At 38.6% G+C, this 19,552-nt stretch overlaps 2 protein-coding genes across 2 annotated transcripts in view; one reads left to right on the top strand and one right to left on the bottom strand.

Annotated features, from left to right (window-relative positions):
- Window positions 1-8,280, top strand: part of arg1 (arginase 1) — an 18,270-nt gene extending 9,990 nt beyond the window's left edge. The window contains exon 8 of the mRNA XM_057826049.1: window positions 50-8,280. Within this exon, the coding sequence (XP_057682032.1) occupies window positions 50-213 (164 nt within the window). The 3' untranslated portion in view covers window positions 214-8,280. The remainder of the gene's footprint in view (window positions 1-49) is intronic.
- On the bottom strand, window positions 310-19,552 carry LOC130909497 (prolyl 4-hydroxylase subunit alpha-1-like). The gene is made up of 15 exons (XM_057826048.1): window positions 19,406-19,552; window positions 18,227-18,301; window positions 15,679-15,775; window positions 15,461-15,612; window positions 15,215-15,352; window positions 14,877-15,122; window positions 14,614-14,771; window positions 11,130-11,306; window positions 10,955-11,025; window positions 10,788-10,884; window positions 10,658-10,711; window positions 6,807-6,872; window positions 6,655-6,723; window positions 6,485-6,581; window positions 310-3,234 (listed from the first exon to the last, which is right to left on the bottom strand). The coding sequence occupies exons 2-15, from the start codon at window positions 18,297-18,299 to the stop codon at window positions 3,167-3,169; spliced, it is 1,563 nt and encodes a 520-aa protein (XP_057682031.1). The 5' UTR covers window positions 18,300-18,301; window positions 19,406-19,552; the 3' UTR covers window positions 310-3,166.

Here is a 19,552-nt window from a genome sequence, read left to right as displayed (position 1 = left end):
GATCGACGGTCATTCGACGCAACCACATGTCTGTGTTCCTGTTACACAGGGCTGCTGTCGGCAGTGGACGTGGTAGAGGTGAACCCTTTGCGGGTCGGGACGGAGAAGGAAGTCCGTTCAACGGCAAGGGTGGCGGTGGATATTCTGCTCGGCTGCTTTGGTCGCATGCGGGGCGGGAACCACCCGCCTGATTTCTGCCTGCCTGACGCATGAAACCCAGACCAGAACACTTTATAGCATTTATCCAACATTCTTGATAGTCTAACTCATTTTCTACCATTGTGTCCGTACAATTTCATTGTCTTCACAAGTAAGAAACGCCTGATGAGTATGGGTTTTTCCCCCTCCACTCCAAGTGTCACTTTGGCCGACAAAACTGTTCAAACGTCTTTCAGAGGAGGACAAGAAAGACAACACGAAACCCGCACACAAATTGAATGTGAAAGTGTTTGTTTGATTTTTAAAATGGACAAATCATTTAGCTCATTCAATAGATAAAAAAACAAAATAAAAGAATTTAAGATGGGTCAAAATTCATAAATACTCTATTTTCCACACTAAAAGGCGAATTGGAATATAAGGCGCACCTTCAATAATTGGCCTATTGTAAAACTTTTCGTATATAGGACGTATCGCATTATAAGGTGCAGTAGTAGTAGTAGTAGTAGTAATAGTGGTTGGTGTTGTATTATACATCCACTAGATGGTGCTGCGCTAAAGGGAATGTCATGCCATGATTAACCAATATTGATCAATAAATAAATCACATGCTTTTGAGAAAATTAAAGGCTTTGAGGTGCGCCTTATAGTGCAGAAAATACAGTAGTTTAACTTCCGAAGTACTTCATAAAATTAAAAATTTTAGTTTGTGCTTAAAGGTTTTGTTCACAAAATAATTCAAGCTTGCTTACAATTTAGATGACTCAGTTTATTGTTAGAAAAACCACAATTTACTACCTAAATATTTATATTGTTAAATATAACTATTTTAGTACAAGTATTTTTTTTTTTAAAGTAAACTTTCATTCATTTTCAAATGTGAAACTAACAATACTATTACCGTAATTTTCGGACTATAAGGCTTATCTGACTATAGGCTGCCGCCCACCAAATATGACACAAAAAATTTTTGTTTATCGATAAGCCGCACTGAACTATGAGCCGCAGATGTCCGCACTGCATTATGGAATTATATTAGGGCTGCAGCTATCGATTATTTTAGTAGTCGATTAATCGAAGAGCTATTTAGTTCGATTAATCTGATAAGGAACATAAAAAATTAAAATACCTGAGCTGAGCCTCAAATGGTATCAAAAATTAGGGCTGCAGCTATCGATTATTTTAGTAGTCGATTAATCGAAGAGCTAGTTAGTTCGATTAATTTGATAAGGAACATAAAAAATTAAAATACCTGAGCTGAGCCTCAAATGGTATAAAAAACAAACAAAAAAATGAGGATCTATGTACAACAAAAGAACAAAAATAGCAAAAGGCCGCTAGCTTAAATGCTATAAAACGCTAATGTTTTTTTTGTTTTTTAACACAATGCGCTTAACAAATGGTTCAGACACATATTCCCACAAAAACGACTAAATATACCTATAAACTACGTTACGAATGCATTAAAAAACGTTAGCTCAAACAAAAACTTAGCTTATGTTGGTCTTAAGGCAAGGCAAGGCAAGGCAAGGCAAGGAACAGCTGGATTTAGTCATGTGAAATGAGGCAGACTAGAGGGCAGTGTATCCACCCAAATCAGTTAAACTAAATGCAAACACTTTCAAAACAAACCATTGGAACACCACTTTAATTAAACGAATACTCGAAGCAGCAAAATCTAATTCGAAAAATTTTTTTCTAATCGAATATTCGAGTTAATCGATTAATCGTTGCTGTACTAAATTATAATAATATTAATAGGTAACACTTTATTTGACAGTGGCATCATACGACTGTCTTAAGACCAAATGAACCACCATGAAGCTTTAAACCAATTGGTTGCAAAGCTTCATTGCTTCAAGAAGCTTCATTTGGTCATCATTGCCCCCTTGGGGGAGACCGTCAACAATGTTGTTGTCCAACATGCCTCCTAGCATGCATTGCAGTGCTACAGTTGCTAAATAACGATCAAAATTCGTGTTCTGTGCTAAGTATTTCTTCAACTACTGTTCTAGTTGTTTCATTAATTGCTACCTATGGAATTTGGTAACACTTTATTTGACAGTAGTGCAATAAGACTGTCATAGACAATCATAATTATGACATGACACTGTCATGAGCATTAATGAATGCTTACAACACAGTTTAGTGTTATGGGGCAAATTATCTCACTTTTCAATGGATGAATAAGATCCAAGCTGGACATCAATGGACTTAGTGACATAATTTGCCGGATGGTACTTAATGACTTCTGTCATACGCATTCAGTAATGCCCATGATAGTGTCATGTCATAATTATTACAGTCTTATGACAGTCTTATGACACCACTGTCAAATAAAGTGTTACCTAATAACCCAAATAAATAAGCCGCACTGGACTATAAACCGCAGTATTTAAAATGAGGGGGAAAAGTAGTGGCTTATAGTCCGAAAATTACGGTAGTAATTTAGTGAAAAGACTAAAATATTTGTTGTGGGGAAAAAAAATAATTGATTTTTTTTAGAAATACATGACTAAAAATGTGACTATAACAGTGTAATAAATATAATTTAACTAATATGGACTTAAAAACATTTGATTAAAAGGTAATCACTAAAAAAAATACTAATACATGTGCCTGGTTTTCTTTCAAAAGATAATATAATAATTAAATACTTTCAATAAAAATCAACCAATTGATAAAAAATCATCTGTAGAAAGGTAACGTTTAAGGGGACGACACCAAAAAAAAAAAAACACAAAAAAACCCAACTAAATAAATAGAACAAATTTTACAGGACTATTGATCATGTGAATGTCCAGTAGGCCGATGCCCACCCATCAAAGCAGAGAACAGAATGTCAATGACCCCGCTTGCATAACAAGCCGAAGGCAAACTGAGCGTAGCAAGAATTTTAATCCGCCAAACAGGAAATGGAGTCTAAAAATATTCCGATAATGAATTATTTGGAAGCCACATATAATCATAGTGATTATCCCCCCTTTAATTGTGACCGCAAGCATTTCTAAGAGTTTTCCAGACTGCAGCGCCTCCTGAATTCCTGACCTCGCTCGTGCATCCACTTGTTTGCCACTGAGGAAACACATTATAAATTGATAGTTACTATAAAAAATAAAAAAAGTTCATTCTAGCGATTAGGGAGTCAGGAATGAATGAATGATTCCGAACGCAGTAACTGCGTTCGGAATCATTCATCATTCCCAACTCCCTAATCACTAAAACTGCATTTGTTTATGGCAGAAAACACAGACAAGACTGAAAAAGCAGTTTCTGCTCTTGCACCCCTCTTTCAAATACTGTATTTTCAGCCAAAAGAACTGTTGTGTTTGATAGATCAATATGTCAATAGGGTACCATAGCAGTTTTATGGCGCATTTAGCCCCGAAACTATTTTTAATTTGTCGGTATTACCCTGGAGACCCCAGTTTACAGACACCATGCAACCACTTTGGTTCAACCCAGCCATAAGAAGAAGGTAAGCAATTATAGCTAATATTCGAAATGTCTATCATTTTTAGCTTACAATCATTAATTGATGTCTAATATTTGTCTTTAAAAAAAAAAAAAAAAAAAAAACTTCATAAAATTATTCACTCGCATATTTTAAACTTTTAAACAAATTACGCCACAATGAAAACAATCGTGTATGTAAATAGGTTATGGATATCTACCGTATTTTTCGGACTATAAGTCGCAGTTTTTTTCGTAGTTTGGCTGGGGGTGCGACTTATACTCTGGAGCGACTTATGTGTGAAATTATCAACACATTATTATATCATTTCACATGTTATTTTGGTGTTCTGGAGTGACACTGATGGTTTGGTAAACTTTTTAGCATGTTCTTTATGCTATAGTTATCTGAATAACTCTCAATAGCTATGTTACATGAACATTCCGGCCAAGTTCGCTGTTCATGCATCATGTAACATTATCATACTGCACACTTATTCAGCATGTTGTTCTCTACTGTATTTTTATTTTAAATTGCCTTTCAAGATGACATATCTGTTCTATGTGTTGGATTTTATCAAGTAACTTTCACCAAAAAAAGAGACTTATACTCCGGTACGACTTATACAGTGGTATTTAGTCATCCACCAATTGTGCAGCTTCTCCTACTTGAAAAGATTAGAGAGACCTGTAATTGTCAACATGGGTAAACCTCAACCATGAGAGACAGAATGTGAAGAAAAAAAAACAGAAAATCACATTGTTTGATTTTCAAAGAATTTATTTCCAAATTAGAGTGGAAAATAAGTATTTGGTCACCTACAAACAAGCAAGAATTCTGGCTGTCAAAGAGGTCTAACTTCTTCTAACGAGGTCTAATGAGGCTCCACTCGTTACCTGTATTAATGGCACCTGTTTTAACTCGTTATCGGTATAAAAGACACCTGTCCACAACCTCAGTCTGTCACACTCCAAACTCCACTATGGTCAGGACCAAAGAGCTGTCGAAGGACACCAGAGACAAAATTGTAGACCTGCACCAGGCTGGGAAGACTGAATCTGCAATAGGTGAAACACTTGGTGTAAAGAAATCAACTGTGGGAGCAATTATTAGAACACGGAAGACATACAAGACCACTGATAATCTCCCTCGATCTGGGGCTCCATGCAAGATCTCACCCTGTGGCGTCAAAATGATAACAAGAACGGTGAGCAAAAATTCCAGAACCACACGGGGGACCTAGTGAATGACCTACAGAGAGCTGGGACCACAGTAACAAAGGCTACTATCAGTAACACAATGCCCCGCCAGGGACTCAAATCCTGCACTGCCAGACATGTCCCCCTACTGAAGAAAGTACACATCCAGGCCTGTCTGCAGTTCGCTACAGAGCATTTGGATGATCCAGAAGAGGACTGGGATGTCTTCTGGTCAGATGAAACCAAAATAGAACTTTTTGGTAGAAACACAGGTTCTCGTGTTTGGAGGAGAAAGAATACTGAATTGCATCCAAAGAACACCATACCCACTGTGAAGCATGGGGATGGAAACATCATGCTTTGGGGCTGTTTTTCTGCAAAGGGACCAGGATGACTGATCTGTGTAAAAGAAAGATTGAATGGGGCCATGTATTGAGAGATTTTGAGTGAAAATCTCCTTCCATCAGCAAGGGCATTGAAGATGAGACGTGGCTGTGTCTATCAGCATGACAATGATCCCAAACACACAGCCAGGGCAACAAAGGAGTGGCTTCGTAAAAAGCATTTCAAGGTCCTGGAGTGGCCTAGCCAGTCTCCAGATCTCAAACCCATAGAAAATCTGTGGAGGGAGTTGAAAGTCAATGTTGCCCAACGACAGCCCCAAAACATCACTGCTCTAGAGGAGATCTGCATGGAGGAATGGGCCAGAATACCAGCAACAGTGTGTGAAATGCTTGTGAAGAGTTACAGAAAACGTGTGGCCTCTGTTATTGCCAACAAAGGGTACATAACAAAGTACTGAGATGAACTTTTGGTATTGACCAAATACTTATTTTCCACCATGATTTGCAAATAAATTCTTTAAAAATCAAACAATGTGATTTTCTGTTCCCCCCCCCCCCCACATTCTGTCTCTCATGGTTGAGGTTTACCCATGTTGACAATTACAGGCCTCTCTAATATTTTCAAGTGGGAGAACTTGCACAATTAGTGGTCGACTAAATACTTATTTGCCCCACTGTACATGTTTTTTTTCCTCTTCGTTGGGCATTTTATGGCTGGTGCGACTTATACTCAGGTGCAACTTATAAAAATACGGTACCTCATAACTATCGCTCAATTGTTTTTTTTGTTACTGTTGCTTTTTTCCCGATGTTTTAGATAACAAATAATCAATCCAAACAAATTTTTTTTTTTTTAAAGTTTAAAAGGGTAAATATTTGAAAAAGAAAATCTTCACGACTCTTTGATGTCTGCGATTTCTGCATTGCAACCCTAGTTATATTACCGTGTTTAACCCATAAAATCCCCCAAAAATCCGGCTGTGGCCATTCACAGCTGTGTATTGACACTCGGTAAGAGATGCCAAACGGAGTTCTGGGATCGAAACAAGGTAAGTACGTGATAATATCTCGTTAAATTCATGGTGTCTTTAATTGTGCTCTCTCATTCTCTCACTTCGAGTTAGGGTTCAGGGGTTAAATTTTTTTGACATGCCCTCCTGCTCAAAATTTCTCTTCCCCCAGAAAATTGAGATTTTAAGCATTCCAATGATGTATCATGCATATCGGACAATTTTGAAATTTGGCCAAATTGGGGGTCTCAGAGCAGAGAAAGTCTTCTGAGTGTTTTCCGCCATATAATCCATGAGATGTCAAAGTGAAAATCTCACCCCACTTGCTCCCCACAAGGACAGGACATGCGGCGTGTCTGGTCCGATAGTCTCCCTTTCCATTAAGATAAAGATTGTACCACAACACAGCTGAGCCCTACCATCAAAACATATACAAAACATTAACACATTACATCCTTGATCAGCTAGGTGTGTACATTAGAGCAAACCTTTATGGGTTCGACAATTGCACCAACGTCGGGGAAGACTGTGGCACCCCCTGCCTGCACGTCGCTTATCTGCAGCACAAAGGTGACAATTAAAATCAACGGGTTTTCCTAAAATGCAGTGATTGAGTTTCTGTTAAGTGTACTTGACTGACATAAAACAGCCACGTGGCGATTCGGTTTCCAGTGCCCAGTTTTGGATAGGGTTCAGGAATATCGTCCTATGGGAACAACAAAAGTTTACATCACAAACTCTTCATTCTCACATTGGATGTGCACAGAAGTAGGTATTAATGCATTACATTTACTTAGTTACATTTACTTGAGTAAAGTTTTGAGAAAAAAGTACTTCTTAGAGTAGTTTTACCACACAATACTTTTATTTTAACTTGAGTAGATTTGTGAAGAAGAAACACCACTCTTCCTCCACTACTTGGGCCCATACTAGAGTTGTTACATTTTTAGAAAAAATAATTTGTTAATGACAGCAATCTGCCTGCGCCACTTGACTAATCCAAGTATTGCCCTCCAGCGGTTGGCTGCCATTACTGGGGTGTTTGCACACCCATAGCAGTCCAGCGTCAATCAATGTAAACAGTAATGTTAGTTGCTGTTGACTATGTGCTGCGGGCGGTGACGTCTTAGGACAGCTTTTTTACGGGGAAAATGCCATCTGCTGAGCTCAAAGAGGAACCTACAACCAAAAAAAGCTAAAAGCTAGCAAACGAGGCAACAAAAACGAATGCACTGAGAGCATCATACATCATGGCGAACCATATTGCTAAAGTCAAGAAATTGGATTGGATTGGAGAAGAACTCATTATGCCTGCAACCAGGATATTTGCCGTCAAGTTTTAGGAGGGACCACTATGAATAAAGGTTGATTCAGTGTATGGTGAGTTACATTTCCCCTGCACTTAATTTTTCAGCCCCGTAGTGTTATTTTATATTTACTGTAATTTTCTGCCCACACATTTCCGGTCCGCGGTTTAAAAAAGGTTGGGGCTGTAGTACAGTATAATAACAACAGTTGATATAGATGAAGTTGTGCTGAGAAAAAAAAAAAAAACATTATTAAAAAAAAAAAAAAAAAATCAGACATTGGAAGCAGTTACTCACAATGTTACTCATTACTTGAGTATTCTTTTAAATTAATACTTTTTTACGGTAACACTTTACAATAAGGGTCCCTTAATCAACATCAGTTACTGCATTTTTAGTCAATAACTAATGTTTAAGTAACATGACAATAATTCATTTAATCCCTTATCTAACATTTATTAATATATTAATTAACATGAGTTAATGCATTTTTAGACAATAACTAATGTTTAAGTAACATGACAATCATTCACTTAATCCCTTATCTAACACTTATTAATATATTAATTAACATGAGTTAATGCATGAGTTAATGCATTTAAAGACAATAGCTAATGCATAAGTAACATGACAATAATTCATTTAATTCCGTATCTAACATTTAGTAATATATTAATTAACATTAGTTAACGCATAACCAGACAGTAATTAATAGTTTGGTAAAATTAAAAAAAAAATATAGGCCTATAAAGGGTTAGTTAGGGTTTAAGGTTTGTTAACTTGAGCATTTATAATTTCTTTGTTAAGGGACACATGTGGTACACTTTACAATAAGGGTCCAAAAAAAGGGACACATGTGCTACACTTTACAACAAGGGTCGAAAACCCTTAACTATTACTGAATGTATTTTGGACCCTTGTTGTAAAGTGTAGCACATGTGTCCCTTAACTAAGAAATTATAAATGCTTAAGTTAACAGACCCTAAACCAGTACTTCTCAAATAGTGGGGCGCGCCCCCCTGGGGGAGCGCAGAGCGATGTCAGGGGGGGCGCATGTGACCTCGGGGAACATGCTTTTTTTTTTTTTTTTTTTTGCCGTACTGGAATAAAGTGTACTTGCACATCCACTCAGTGGGTGGCAGTGGCGCTCTCATTTTCAGAGTGCGCGCAGTATTTTTGAACTAAGGAAGAGCACTCAGCACACACAGAAAACAGATATGAAGAGCAGTGTGCCGGTGAAGGTTCACTATCCTCTTCCCCTCACTATCCACTCGCTCTCGCTATATGATTGGCCGAAGAGTCGAAATGCTCTCCTGTGAAATGCCTGTTTAAAAATGTTCCCGTTGTTACTTCTTGCGTTCGCTTAAAAGTGCCCATTTAAAATGGAAAAGCGATGGATGATACTACGCACAGAGCGTATTATTAACAAATGTTAAAATTGTATAATCATATAGCGACAATAAGGAACGTCACTGACAAGTGCAGGCCCCCGCGAGTGGATAGTGAGGGGAATAGGATAGTGCGCCTTCACCTGTATACACCGCCGCTGTTTTCGAAAGCCGTTTTCCGACCGGACGCACTCACGCAGCGACCCACTGTCTTGTCCAGTTCTCACGTCGCCACCCGAGGAGTGCCATTTTCGGCTTGGGATCGTCACGACGACCGCCCTCACCTATGGTTCTACCTCGGCCGCCGAGAATGCGCTTTTTTTTCGTGCCGTTTGCCTTTTAGCTTTGACTTTTAATACAGTGGGAGATGAGAAAAGACCACTGTTTACTGTGTCTAAAAATAATTATAGCGGACAGCCAGAAGCCAAATCAATTAAGACGTCACTTAAAGACATTAGAACCCAATCTCATTGATAAACTGCTTGATTGTTTTTCAGTGAAAACGTGCCGAATATTGCCAACAATCGTCCTGCTTTGTCAGTGTTATATCAGTAAACCAGTGAGCATTGTTAGCATGCTCATTGCAAAATAACTCCACGCCATTGCAAAGGAGGTAAATACTGTGAGCAGCAAAAATAAAAACTGTCCTCCTGTCCAAGGACACTCTTTTTTTTCTTCTTTTATTTAGTTTTGTTTTTTCGGTCAAATTTTTTGGCATATTGTCCTCATGAGTGAATGTTTCTAATGAATTTTAATTTATTATTTACTGATTTTATTACATTTTATTTTTCTGTATCAAATGGTCAAAAATGTACCTTGAGTGTATTTTTTACAGTTTGGATGTGACTTTTTTTTAAATTCAGGCAAACTGATGTGCGTCAAGTTTTCTCTGTTACAAACAAAACAACGTTGATAAAGTTGTACTTTATTATAAGTTGATCTATGTTACTTTTTTTCTTCATTAGAAAAAAGGACACAATGTTAGGTAGATGCGTATTTATAATAGTAATTTTATAGACAAATGATACTATTTACAGTGGCGGCAGAGAGTTTGGGGGGGCGCGAAACATTTACGTCTTCCTTGGAGGGGGCGTAACAGAAAATAATTGAGAAGCACTGCCCTAAACCAATATAGGCCTATACTGTATATATTTTTATTTTTACCAAATCATCAGTTACTGTCTGGTTATGCATTAACTAATGCATTAACAAATGCATTAACTAATGTTAATATGTTAATTAAGGGACCCTTATTGTAAAGTGTTACCCTTTTTTACTTGTACTTGTGTAATTTTTTACTTGAGTAAAATTTTGGGCTACTCTACCAATCTCTGTATATGCATTCAAAGCTTACATGTCAAATTAAGACAGTCCTTCTCAAATAGTTGTGTTTGTCATTATAAAATAAAGTGTAATTACACATTCACTGCAGTAGATGGCAATGTCATGCTTATTGTCAGTGTTAACTCTATGATGCTTGTTACGACAGAGCAAGAGATGTGTAGTAAAAAGTGCTGGTTTTAGCTATTTGGCACAAGTCTATCAGTGAACAATACCTTTAACAAAAAAAAAATATGGAAAGAACGCTGGAGGGAGATGGATATAATGAGGCAAAGGAAAGTCTTCCGGATGGAGTGTACATAATGCTTGGCTTCACTGTGACTACAGTGGTAAAAGAGGAAAGACCGGTGTATTCTTTTCCTGATAATTGAGAAGGACTTGATTAAGCTCACTTGTAAATTTCATCATGCATTTTAGGGTCATGAATCTACATTTACTGTATGTATTATATTTACCCCTTGAAAGTCTACATGTGGTTCGTACTGTCCTCCGACGCCATAGTTGACGACCTGCGCAAACACAAAGTTGAATGATATTTTCTTTAATTTGTTTTTAAAGTAAAATGACAGATGGAGAAGATTTGACCTGCATCTGCTCTGCAGTGGTCATTTCCAGGCCTGTTACGTAGCCCACTCTCTTGGACAACCTGTTCGCAACCGCGTATGTGTCGTCCATCCAGGCACTGCGGAAAATGAATATGTGTGAAGAAAAGGTATATACACGCATCCTTGTGCCCAATTAGTGATGCTTACTTTTGGGAGACCCTGACGGTAGATACACGACTTTGGTTATTCTTATAGTCATTGACTTTGGAGCGCTTAAGCTAGCTCACAATTGTCAACGATGAACAGAGAGGGACATGAAAATAAGTTTCGCAAGTGACATTCTATACCGTGTTATGAAAATAAAATAGTGTAGTAGACTCACTTTAGGTTTGGCCCACTCTCTGATCATTTCCATGTCCTCCTCTGATGCCACGTCATGATAGCGGACGATGTGGGGTTGGTCCCACACGTCTTCCTCTTTCACTGGACCAATCACTAGATTGGGATGGCGGTGGTTGTCATGGTAGCGACAAAAGAGTCCGCTCCGTCGATGCGGTGTCTGTAAGAAAGACAAGCTGAGAGTAGATATGTGCCGATTACTGGTTTCAAGGTATACCGTGGTATGAAAACGTCAAGGTTTCAAAACTGCAAAAATTTTCCGTCATACCGTCCCTAAGGTATTAGCTATTTTTTATGTCCCAAAAAATGGATGGAGAAATCCCTCACTTGCAACTGCAAGGCTCAAGCTTCTCTCACCGGTTGTTGCTCAGTGTCAGTGAGTCAGCTGTGCTACACGATGGCTGGAGGAGGTGAAACTCCTGAACTTTTTCCCCCATCAAACAAAACCAAATCGCTGTTATGGGAATACTTCGGCAACAGAAAAGTTACAGATGGCCGCGGCTTAGAAGAAGAGGGCCAACGACATATAAAACATGTTTGCAGAGGGTGGCTGCCAAGGAGGCAGTACCTCCAATATGATTTCGCATTCATACAAAATTAAAGATTAGTAAACACTAGGGGTGCAACGGTTCAGTTAGCCCACGGTTCAATTTGAACCTCGGTTTTGGGATCACGGTTTCGGTTCGGTTTCAGTTTGCTTTTTGCATTAAAAAAAAAAAAAAATTTAAACTGCTTTTATTTTGCTTTTAAGAAAACGAAATAAACACTTAAAATGTAAACATGTTCGACTGTTAAAATGCCTCTTAGCTCTTTGGCTAGTTTAGTGACTGACTACTGAAATACACACACAGTAGTAAAAAAGTTACTGGGCAAAGTAACTGGTGTTACCTTTCATGTTTTTTTTTTTCATTAAAAAAAAAAAAAACCTTAACATAGTAACCTTTGCGATGTTTGGAAGTCATTTATTGTTCTGAATCAACCGTTAAAGTTGATAAAATTGCTCCCGTTTTTGCATTAGTTCCCTTCTGTCTACTTTTGACATGTGAAAATTTTAAAACTGTTTCATCATTTCAAGATAGACTCAAGTCAAGTTTTTGCCGATTTAGGAGTATTTTAGATAAAAAGTTTTTTAGGTTCACTAGGCTGGTTCACTACAACAGAGCCTTTCTGAGAAGTTTACTGCTCTAAAATGGCGGCTGTTTACTAACGCTACCGAGTCTGTCATTTCACATGTAGTTCTATATGCATGAGATATCTAGGCGTAGGTTGTAGGCTGTTGGCTACAGTCAGGAAATATTGGAGCCACCTAGCCTAGCATCGCGTTTGCTACAGCGTCACAACAAACACTCTTCCCTCTCTGTGCCTCTGACTTTTCTCGCATCATTCAACCAACGTATTAACGAACGGAGGAAAAAAAACGTAATGCACGAAAAACGTACAGAATTTGAACGTAACGTACGCCGTACACATTTAAAAATTAGTGCTCACTTGTACAAATTACGCCGAGACCGTACAACTTGACAGGTATGAATTATAGTGGACCGTCACACTTAGGTAGTAGCACTCTGTAGCACGGGACGTCCAACTATCAGTGGTCACGGGGAAACTATGTGCTTTAGCGAAGTCATCTTCGATGGCTTTGCGTGCCATTTCATAAATGTCGGGGAATACGTTGTTGGAGAAATATGTCCGCGAGGGAACAATGTAATGCGGGTCAAGCGTTGCAAATAAATTAACGAAGCCCGCCGTGTGTTTTCACTGGTGTCATCTCCGGGGTTGTCCTGCTCTGAGAAAGTGATATCTGTGGGTGATGCCGGCTGAGGTGCCGGAGTCATGTTATAAGTGTTGCCATTAACATAGGGAACAAGCGCTGAGCAATGCTTGCAAAGTGTTTTTTTTTTTCTTCAATATTTTCTCTCCCTCCTATTTTCTCTCCCACCGCATTGTAGTCCACAGGGAAACTGAAATGTTGCCACAACGCAGATTTGAAAGAAGCCAGTGCTTCCTCAAAATTCGGTCTCTCCACTTCTCCGCTCGCCATAGCTTTTTGTTTTCTTTCTTGTTTCACTTTCACTTCGCTCGTAAGCGAGAGAGGGCGTTACTCGGCTTCTATTACACAGGTGCTTGACAGCGATCGGACATTTACTTGCGGCGGGGCGGGAATTTCTTCACAGCTGTGCTTCACGTCGCACACAGAGCTCGACCAATTAATTCCAAAAGCGTTCGGAATAAATTAATTGCAAAACCGAAAAGGCGCGGTTCATAAAGGCGTATTGAACCGTACAGGCCGAACCGTATGGTTTGGCTTTGAACCGCAAACCGTTGCAGTCCTAGTAAACACTGTCATGAACATTTCCCACTAGCTATGAGAGTTAACTCCAGCGTGTTTAGTGTGTCTAGCGGTGGTAAAACGAGTTTTTTTTCTCTCTGGCAACTGTCTGTGTTGAGAAAGAGAGTGTGTGTATAATGTAAACATGATACGAGTCATACACATGTGCTTTTTATGGAAAATATTTCAAATATTTTTATTCGGATGGTAATAATGTTGAGCTGTGGCTGTGGGTTTAGGCTCACCTAAAGGACTGCATTTATTTTCATTTTATTTAGAATGGTTTGTTATTTTTGAAAATTTATTTTAACTTAACATTATACTTATCATCCAATTTGCTAATACCGTATTGGCCCGAATATAAGACGGCCCTGATTATAAGACGAAACCCCTCTTTTTCAAGACTCAAGTTTGAAAAAAAAGACTTTTTGAACACCAAATCAATTTTTATACAGAAAATAATCACAGTACATCTGAAACAAATGATTATAACAATATATTTGAGAGAAAAAGCATGTTATTTTGACTCATTCAAATCTTAATATCTGAACATTTAAATATGTAAACTAAAGTGCAATCACATTTGTAAGTGAATGGCTTCTGGTTTTTGAAATGTAAATAAACCAATCTATTGTGATAAAACAACAAAAGTGCAATGACTGCATTAACCATCAAAGTGAAGTCTAACTGTAATTAGTCTTGAAAACAAATCTGAATAAGGAAAAACATTGCAATAAATAATGCAAACTGGTTAAACTTGAGAGTAGCTGAGATATGTCATGACAGAACATCGCTTCAATGATATCTGACGCCATCTAGTGTCGTGAATGGGTATAACATCTAGACCGCAAATATAAGACGACACCCTTTTTTTCAGTCCTATTTCAATGCAAAAAACACTGTCTTGTATTCGGGCCAATACGGTATGTTTTGTAAACTAAAAATCCTGTTCAATGGAAAAAAGTTTAAACCCAGATATCTCAAGGTAACACATTTTCAAGCTCTAATTGCAATACCATGATACCATGAAACCGAGATATTTTGGCTTAAGGTTACCATAGTGTCAGAATATCATACCAGCACATGCCTACCTGAGAGTATAGCGTATAGATGTAGGAATTTTAAAATGTACTCTCACCAACTCGATGCTGTCGCCACGACATAACCGCTCGTACACAGCGTTGTGCTTAGTGCGTCCTGTCTTGGGTGTTTCCGTAGTCTCCTGGCCTGTCTTTTGTTGTTCCAGATGGAATTCATAATACTTTTGGTTCTTGATGGCTCGGTCGTGTACTGGATCTATTTAAAAAAAAAAAAAAAAAAAAAAAGCAAAAATTTCCTCTATCTATCCAAATGTTATGTGGTGAAGCTGAATCTTTGTGTTTGGGTCAACACTCTCCTCACCAATCTCCAGCAGCTTCTTGGTGAACTCCGAGGCACGCTGTAGATCTCCTTGCTTGTAGAAGGAGAAGCTGAGATAATCCAGAATTGTGACAGCACCCACAGTTACTGGAGTCTCGCCCTGCTCCAGTTGCCGGAAAGCCTGAGACAGCCACAGCACTGTGTGGTAGAAGTCATTCTTGTTGTACGCCATGATGCCCAGGTCGTAGCAGTCGTCCACCGTCAGGCTGCCCCGGAACTGAGAGATTCCTATGTGGGGGACGGGGAATGTACTTAAGAATTATAGGGTCTGCTTCTATGTGCTAACTTAGGCTTGTGTAAAAACATTTTGGGCTCCTGACCTGGCAGCTCTCCTTTGGCAAGGGTGTTGGTGTCTAGCTCGTACGTGTCCTGCAGCCTCAGCAGGGCTTCAGCAGCACCTGTCTGTTCACCCTCTTTGGGAAAGTTCTGCCTGCCAATGCTGAGTTTGGAGATGAAAGCTGGAACGCCAAAGAAGAAACAAGTTCTGTTCTAGGCCGATTTTTTAATTGATGGCTACGATTTCAGACCATTTATCACAAATGATGTACAGTTGTGTGCTAGTTTACCCTCGGACAAGTTGGTGAGCACCAGGATCTCCAGCTCACTCCAATCTTTGTTGAGTCTTTTTAGAAGTTTAAAGGCGTTCACAGGATGGCCAAGGAAGCCTTCGGGGTCCTGGATGGCAAATGCCGAGAGGTTGGCCAGCTTCTGAGCCCAACTGAGTAAATATAAGCACGTAATTAAGCAGGTTAGTCTCAGCTACATCAAAATTTTACTCTTGAACCTTTTGATCTGCTCCAATTTAAGCTCCTCAGCTTGAATGTAATTCTCCAGTGAGGTGACCAGGTCCTTCTCTGTGTGTAGCAGCTCTTTCATTTGATCTAAATGCACACATGTTGTATGGGTTGGCAATAGCCTATTTATTCATCTGCCATGTACACATTCAAACATATATTCATTAGAGCTGTCCCGACTAGTCGACGAAGTCGACGTAATCGGTGACGTAAATGTGTCGATGAGCACACCATCCCGTCGACGGTTAAAAAAAGGGTTAAAAAAAAGTTGAGAAAGTGGAAAGTTGAGAATGGCGGACGCTCGGGATTTAAGCGGGGAAAGAGGCACAAAGCCAAAAAAGCGCACCAGAATGACCAAATCTTAACTCAACTTAACAAACTTAATTCATCGAAACAAAGGAGGGTACACTGTCGTGTCCAGTCTCTGCAATGCCAAGCTTGCATACCACGGCAGCAAGCCAGTTTATGAATGAAGCTGACGTCACCCAGGTATAATTTTGGAAGACGAAAGAAGACAACAAGCTGGCGGATTGTAAGTCCATATAATGATTTTTTTTTTTTAAAGTTGCCTTTATGTGGGTCATACGACAGAGTATTAGGGGCTAACGTCGGGCTAATGTAGCTGAATAAGCAGCTACGTACTTCACGTAGTGCGTTGCCGCCGCCGTTATAATCAACAATATTGAAAGCATCGTGTGTTTTAGAATCGGTTTTACAAATAAGGAAATCCTTATCATTTTTGCTTCATCTACATCAAGTTATAATCAATACAATATTTAATTAATAATTTATACGAATGCTTCGTCGTAGCTCCCAGCGAAGGTACATGTATGTAAAGTGCGTAGCGGCTCACAACTACATTACCCCTACGTAATAATGTGACTTTTTTTCTCGTAGCAATATTACAACTTTAATCTAGTTCTTTTTTAAAAATAGTTTTTTTTTTCCCGATTACTCAGTCTTACATCGTATCGACATGCATCATTAAGTTTTTTCACCTCCTTCACTCCAGTGATACATAACATTTATTTTATTTTACTCTACTCTGCTGGTGCTCACTCTAATGCTGCGAACAATACCACATACCACAAAAAGAGAAAGTAAGAATTGTTTTGAATCCTGTTGGAAAAGTGAAGTCACAGTGTTCTGAATCTGTTTACAGTCCATTCTTTTACACTAGTTAATGCCATCAGAATTTGACCTCATTGTTTATTTGTGATGTATTATTGTTATTTATGTGTTTATTTGTACTTTAGTAAAGAATTTAAGTGTTCCCTTTTTTGTGAATTATTCATGGTAAACAAATTTTAATTGCAAGATTAGTATAAAAGAAAATAAAAAGCTAATTAAAAAATTATTACACTAGTCGGCTAATCTTTGAAAAAGCTTGCAGACTAATCGGGAGAAAAATAATCGTTTGGGACTTTCATTCATTGACAAATCAAGTACGTCACCACAAAAAGTAAACAAATGTGAACACGAGCACTTTACACAAATGGGCACCAGTACAGTAGGGCAGTGTTTTTCAACCTTTTCTGAGTCACAGCACGTTTTTACATTGGAAAAAATCTCGAGGCACACCGCAAACCAAAAATGTTCCAAAATTACTTTCTGTACAGTGTATTTATTTATAGAATAGTTTCTCAATATTTATACTTACTCAGTGTGAAACTTGAGCCTTTTTAGGTGAACCCAAAGCTGATATCCTGGCAGGAATCTTCATCAACAGCTCTCAATCTCGGTTTTTCTTTTTTTTCATAGCAGTTAGGCTTGAAAAGCTCAGAAGTATCAGACAGGGGGACTTAAGCAATGTCTTTAACCGCATCAGGGCCGAGCAGGTCGCTGACAATAGCTTTGCAGGCAGGTACTTTGGATTTAGCAACAAGTTCAGCAACAAGGTAACTGGCTTTGGGGGCTTTCTCATTTACCTTTGTAGCTTTTCTCAAAAAAGTTGCCTTTTTCCTCTGTGTTTTCACAAAGGCGAACAAAATAGCCCATCGACTTGTTTTGAAGCGACGGGTGTTTCGTTTGGGGATGACGTTTAGGATAGCTGCTCGTGTCGCGTTCAAGAACTGCTCAGATTTCTAGCTGTCAGCCACCTTGCTGCCCTTGACAATGTGTTGGAATAAAATACAGGGGGAGGATTGACTGTTGTCACGTATGGATAAAATGGAAAGGACACTTTCGTGACTATTGACTCTTGACGAGTCTAATCAAATGATGTACAGTAGACGTGCTAGGGTCAACATTGTCGCGGACATCAAGGTAGCTGATGGCTAGAAATCCAAGTCATTATGGACGCGACAAAGCAATACCTCGCTCATCTGCACACGACTGCAACTTTCTAACTCATCCTTCCTTCCTACTGCAACTCAGCCCGACAAAGGAAAAAAATAAATAAATAAAAATGTGATATTGGATAATTTCTCACGGCACACCTGACGATCTTTCACGGCACACTAGTGTGACGCGGCACACCGGTTGAAAATCACTGCAGTAGGGTACAAAAAGCAGATTTTTATAATGGAGCAGACTCACCTATCGAAGAGTAGAACTCTTCAGCGGCCGAAGTGAAGCCAATAAGGATCAACAACAGGTAACAGACCACCATGTCTAAATGGACCACAGATGATTAATATGATAATTATTTGATCGTTATTAACCTTTTTTTTTCTTCTTCACCAAACCAACACCAAATTAATGGCTGTTTGGTGGGACATGGGCATTATCTGACTGTACGTTTATGCCAGTTAAAGTACTAGGCCGCTATTGAATCTAATTACTGGGTGGTGCTGTATGTATCCGTGTGTTGTGTCTGTGACACAATGGCACATTTCAACAGCAGTCCCAAGTTTTAAAGGTTTGGAACTGAGCAGAGCGACACAATTCTCGACGGATCCTAGGTGTAAAAACCTGTGAAATTGCAAGGAATAATGTGGGTTGAGCTGTCATAAGAACATTTTTTTCTCAAGCAAAAAAATGCGAGTCCAAATCTCTGAACAATCATGATTATGTTTTGTTTACATTTTAACATATCCAGTTCATCAACTTTGTGCGTCAAGAATCCTGCATTACAAGTCACAAAAATGACCTCAAACTATAATTACTGGATTGTTACATCAATAATGAACTCACAGTCTGTCTTTTGAGGCAGACAAGAAACGTCAAATCCATTTGAACTGGGAGGGGTGTTCCTCAAAGTATTATTACTTGTCAATACTGTCAATGCAAAATAAAAGACGTAGACATTAAAAGACGTACTAACTGTTTGTAGGTAAACAAACAAACAAAAATAATAAACAAAAGCTTTGCTACTATCATTTCAACAAAACCACTGCAAGTCTCAAGTAACAAAAGTCTAAAAAATAAAAACGGGGGGAAAAAATGTAAAATTAATTGAATTTAATTTATTTCAGGCTGTACAAGATTTTCCTAAAATGATAGAAAACGGAAACAACGAAATCACTTCGACAAAATAATACAATTAACAATTAAATAATAATTGGAAAAAATAACGGCATATATAAGATAGATTTGAGCTGGTGACAAATTTTAAGGTTTGATAGGTAAAAACAGAGTTGTACAAATATTATCCAAAAATGGTCGACGAATTATGACCCACCTGCCACGTCCATCTTAATTAGCTCAAATGGTACAAAGACAAACTACTCAAATAACATTATCTTGGCCTATAATTATTTGTATTTTGACTTTTACCGTCTTTATTCTCGAGTTCCAGCCGCTTCCGTGAGTAAGCAATCGTCAGTGTCGCTCCCTCTTGCTTCGCTCCTTCTCCTCTTATCTTTCTTGCTTTGTTCCATTTTGATTCCTTTAACAAGTTTAACTGGTTGGTTACCTGTCAGA

The sequence above is a fragment of the Corythoichthys intestinalis genome, chromosome 21 (assembly GCF_030265065.1).
Source record: "Corythoichthys intestinalis isolate RoL2023-P3 chromosome 21, ASM3026506v1, whole genome shotgun sequence".
Lineage (NCBI taxonomy): Eukaryota > Metazoa > Chordata > Actinopteri > Syngnathiformes > Syngnathidae > Corythoichthys > Corythoichthys intestinalis.
Note: the sequence above shows the minus strand (reverse complement) of the source record. Positions and strands in the feature narration are given on the sequence as shown.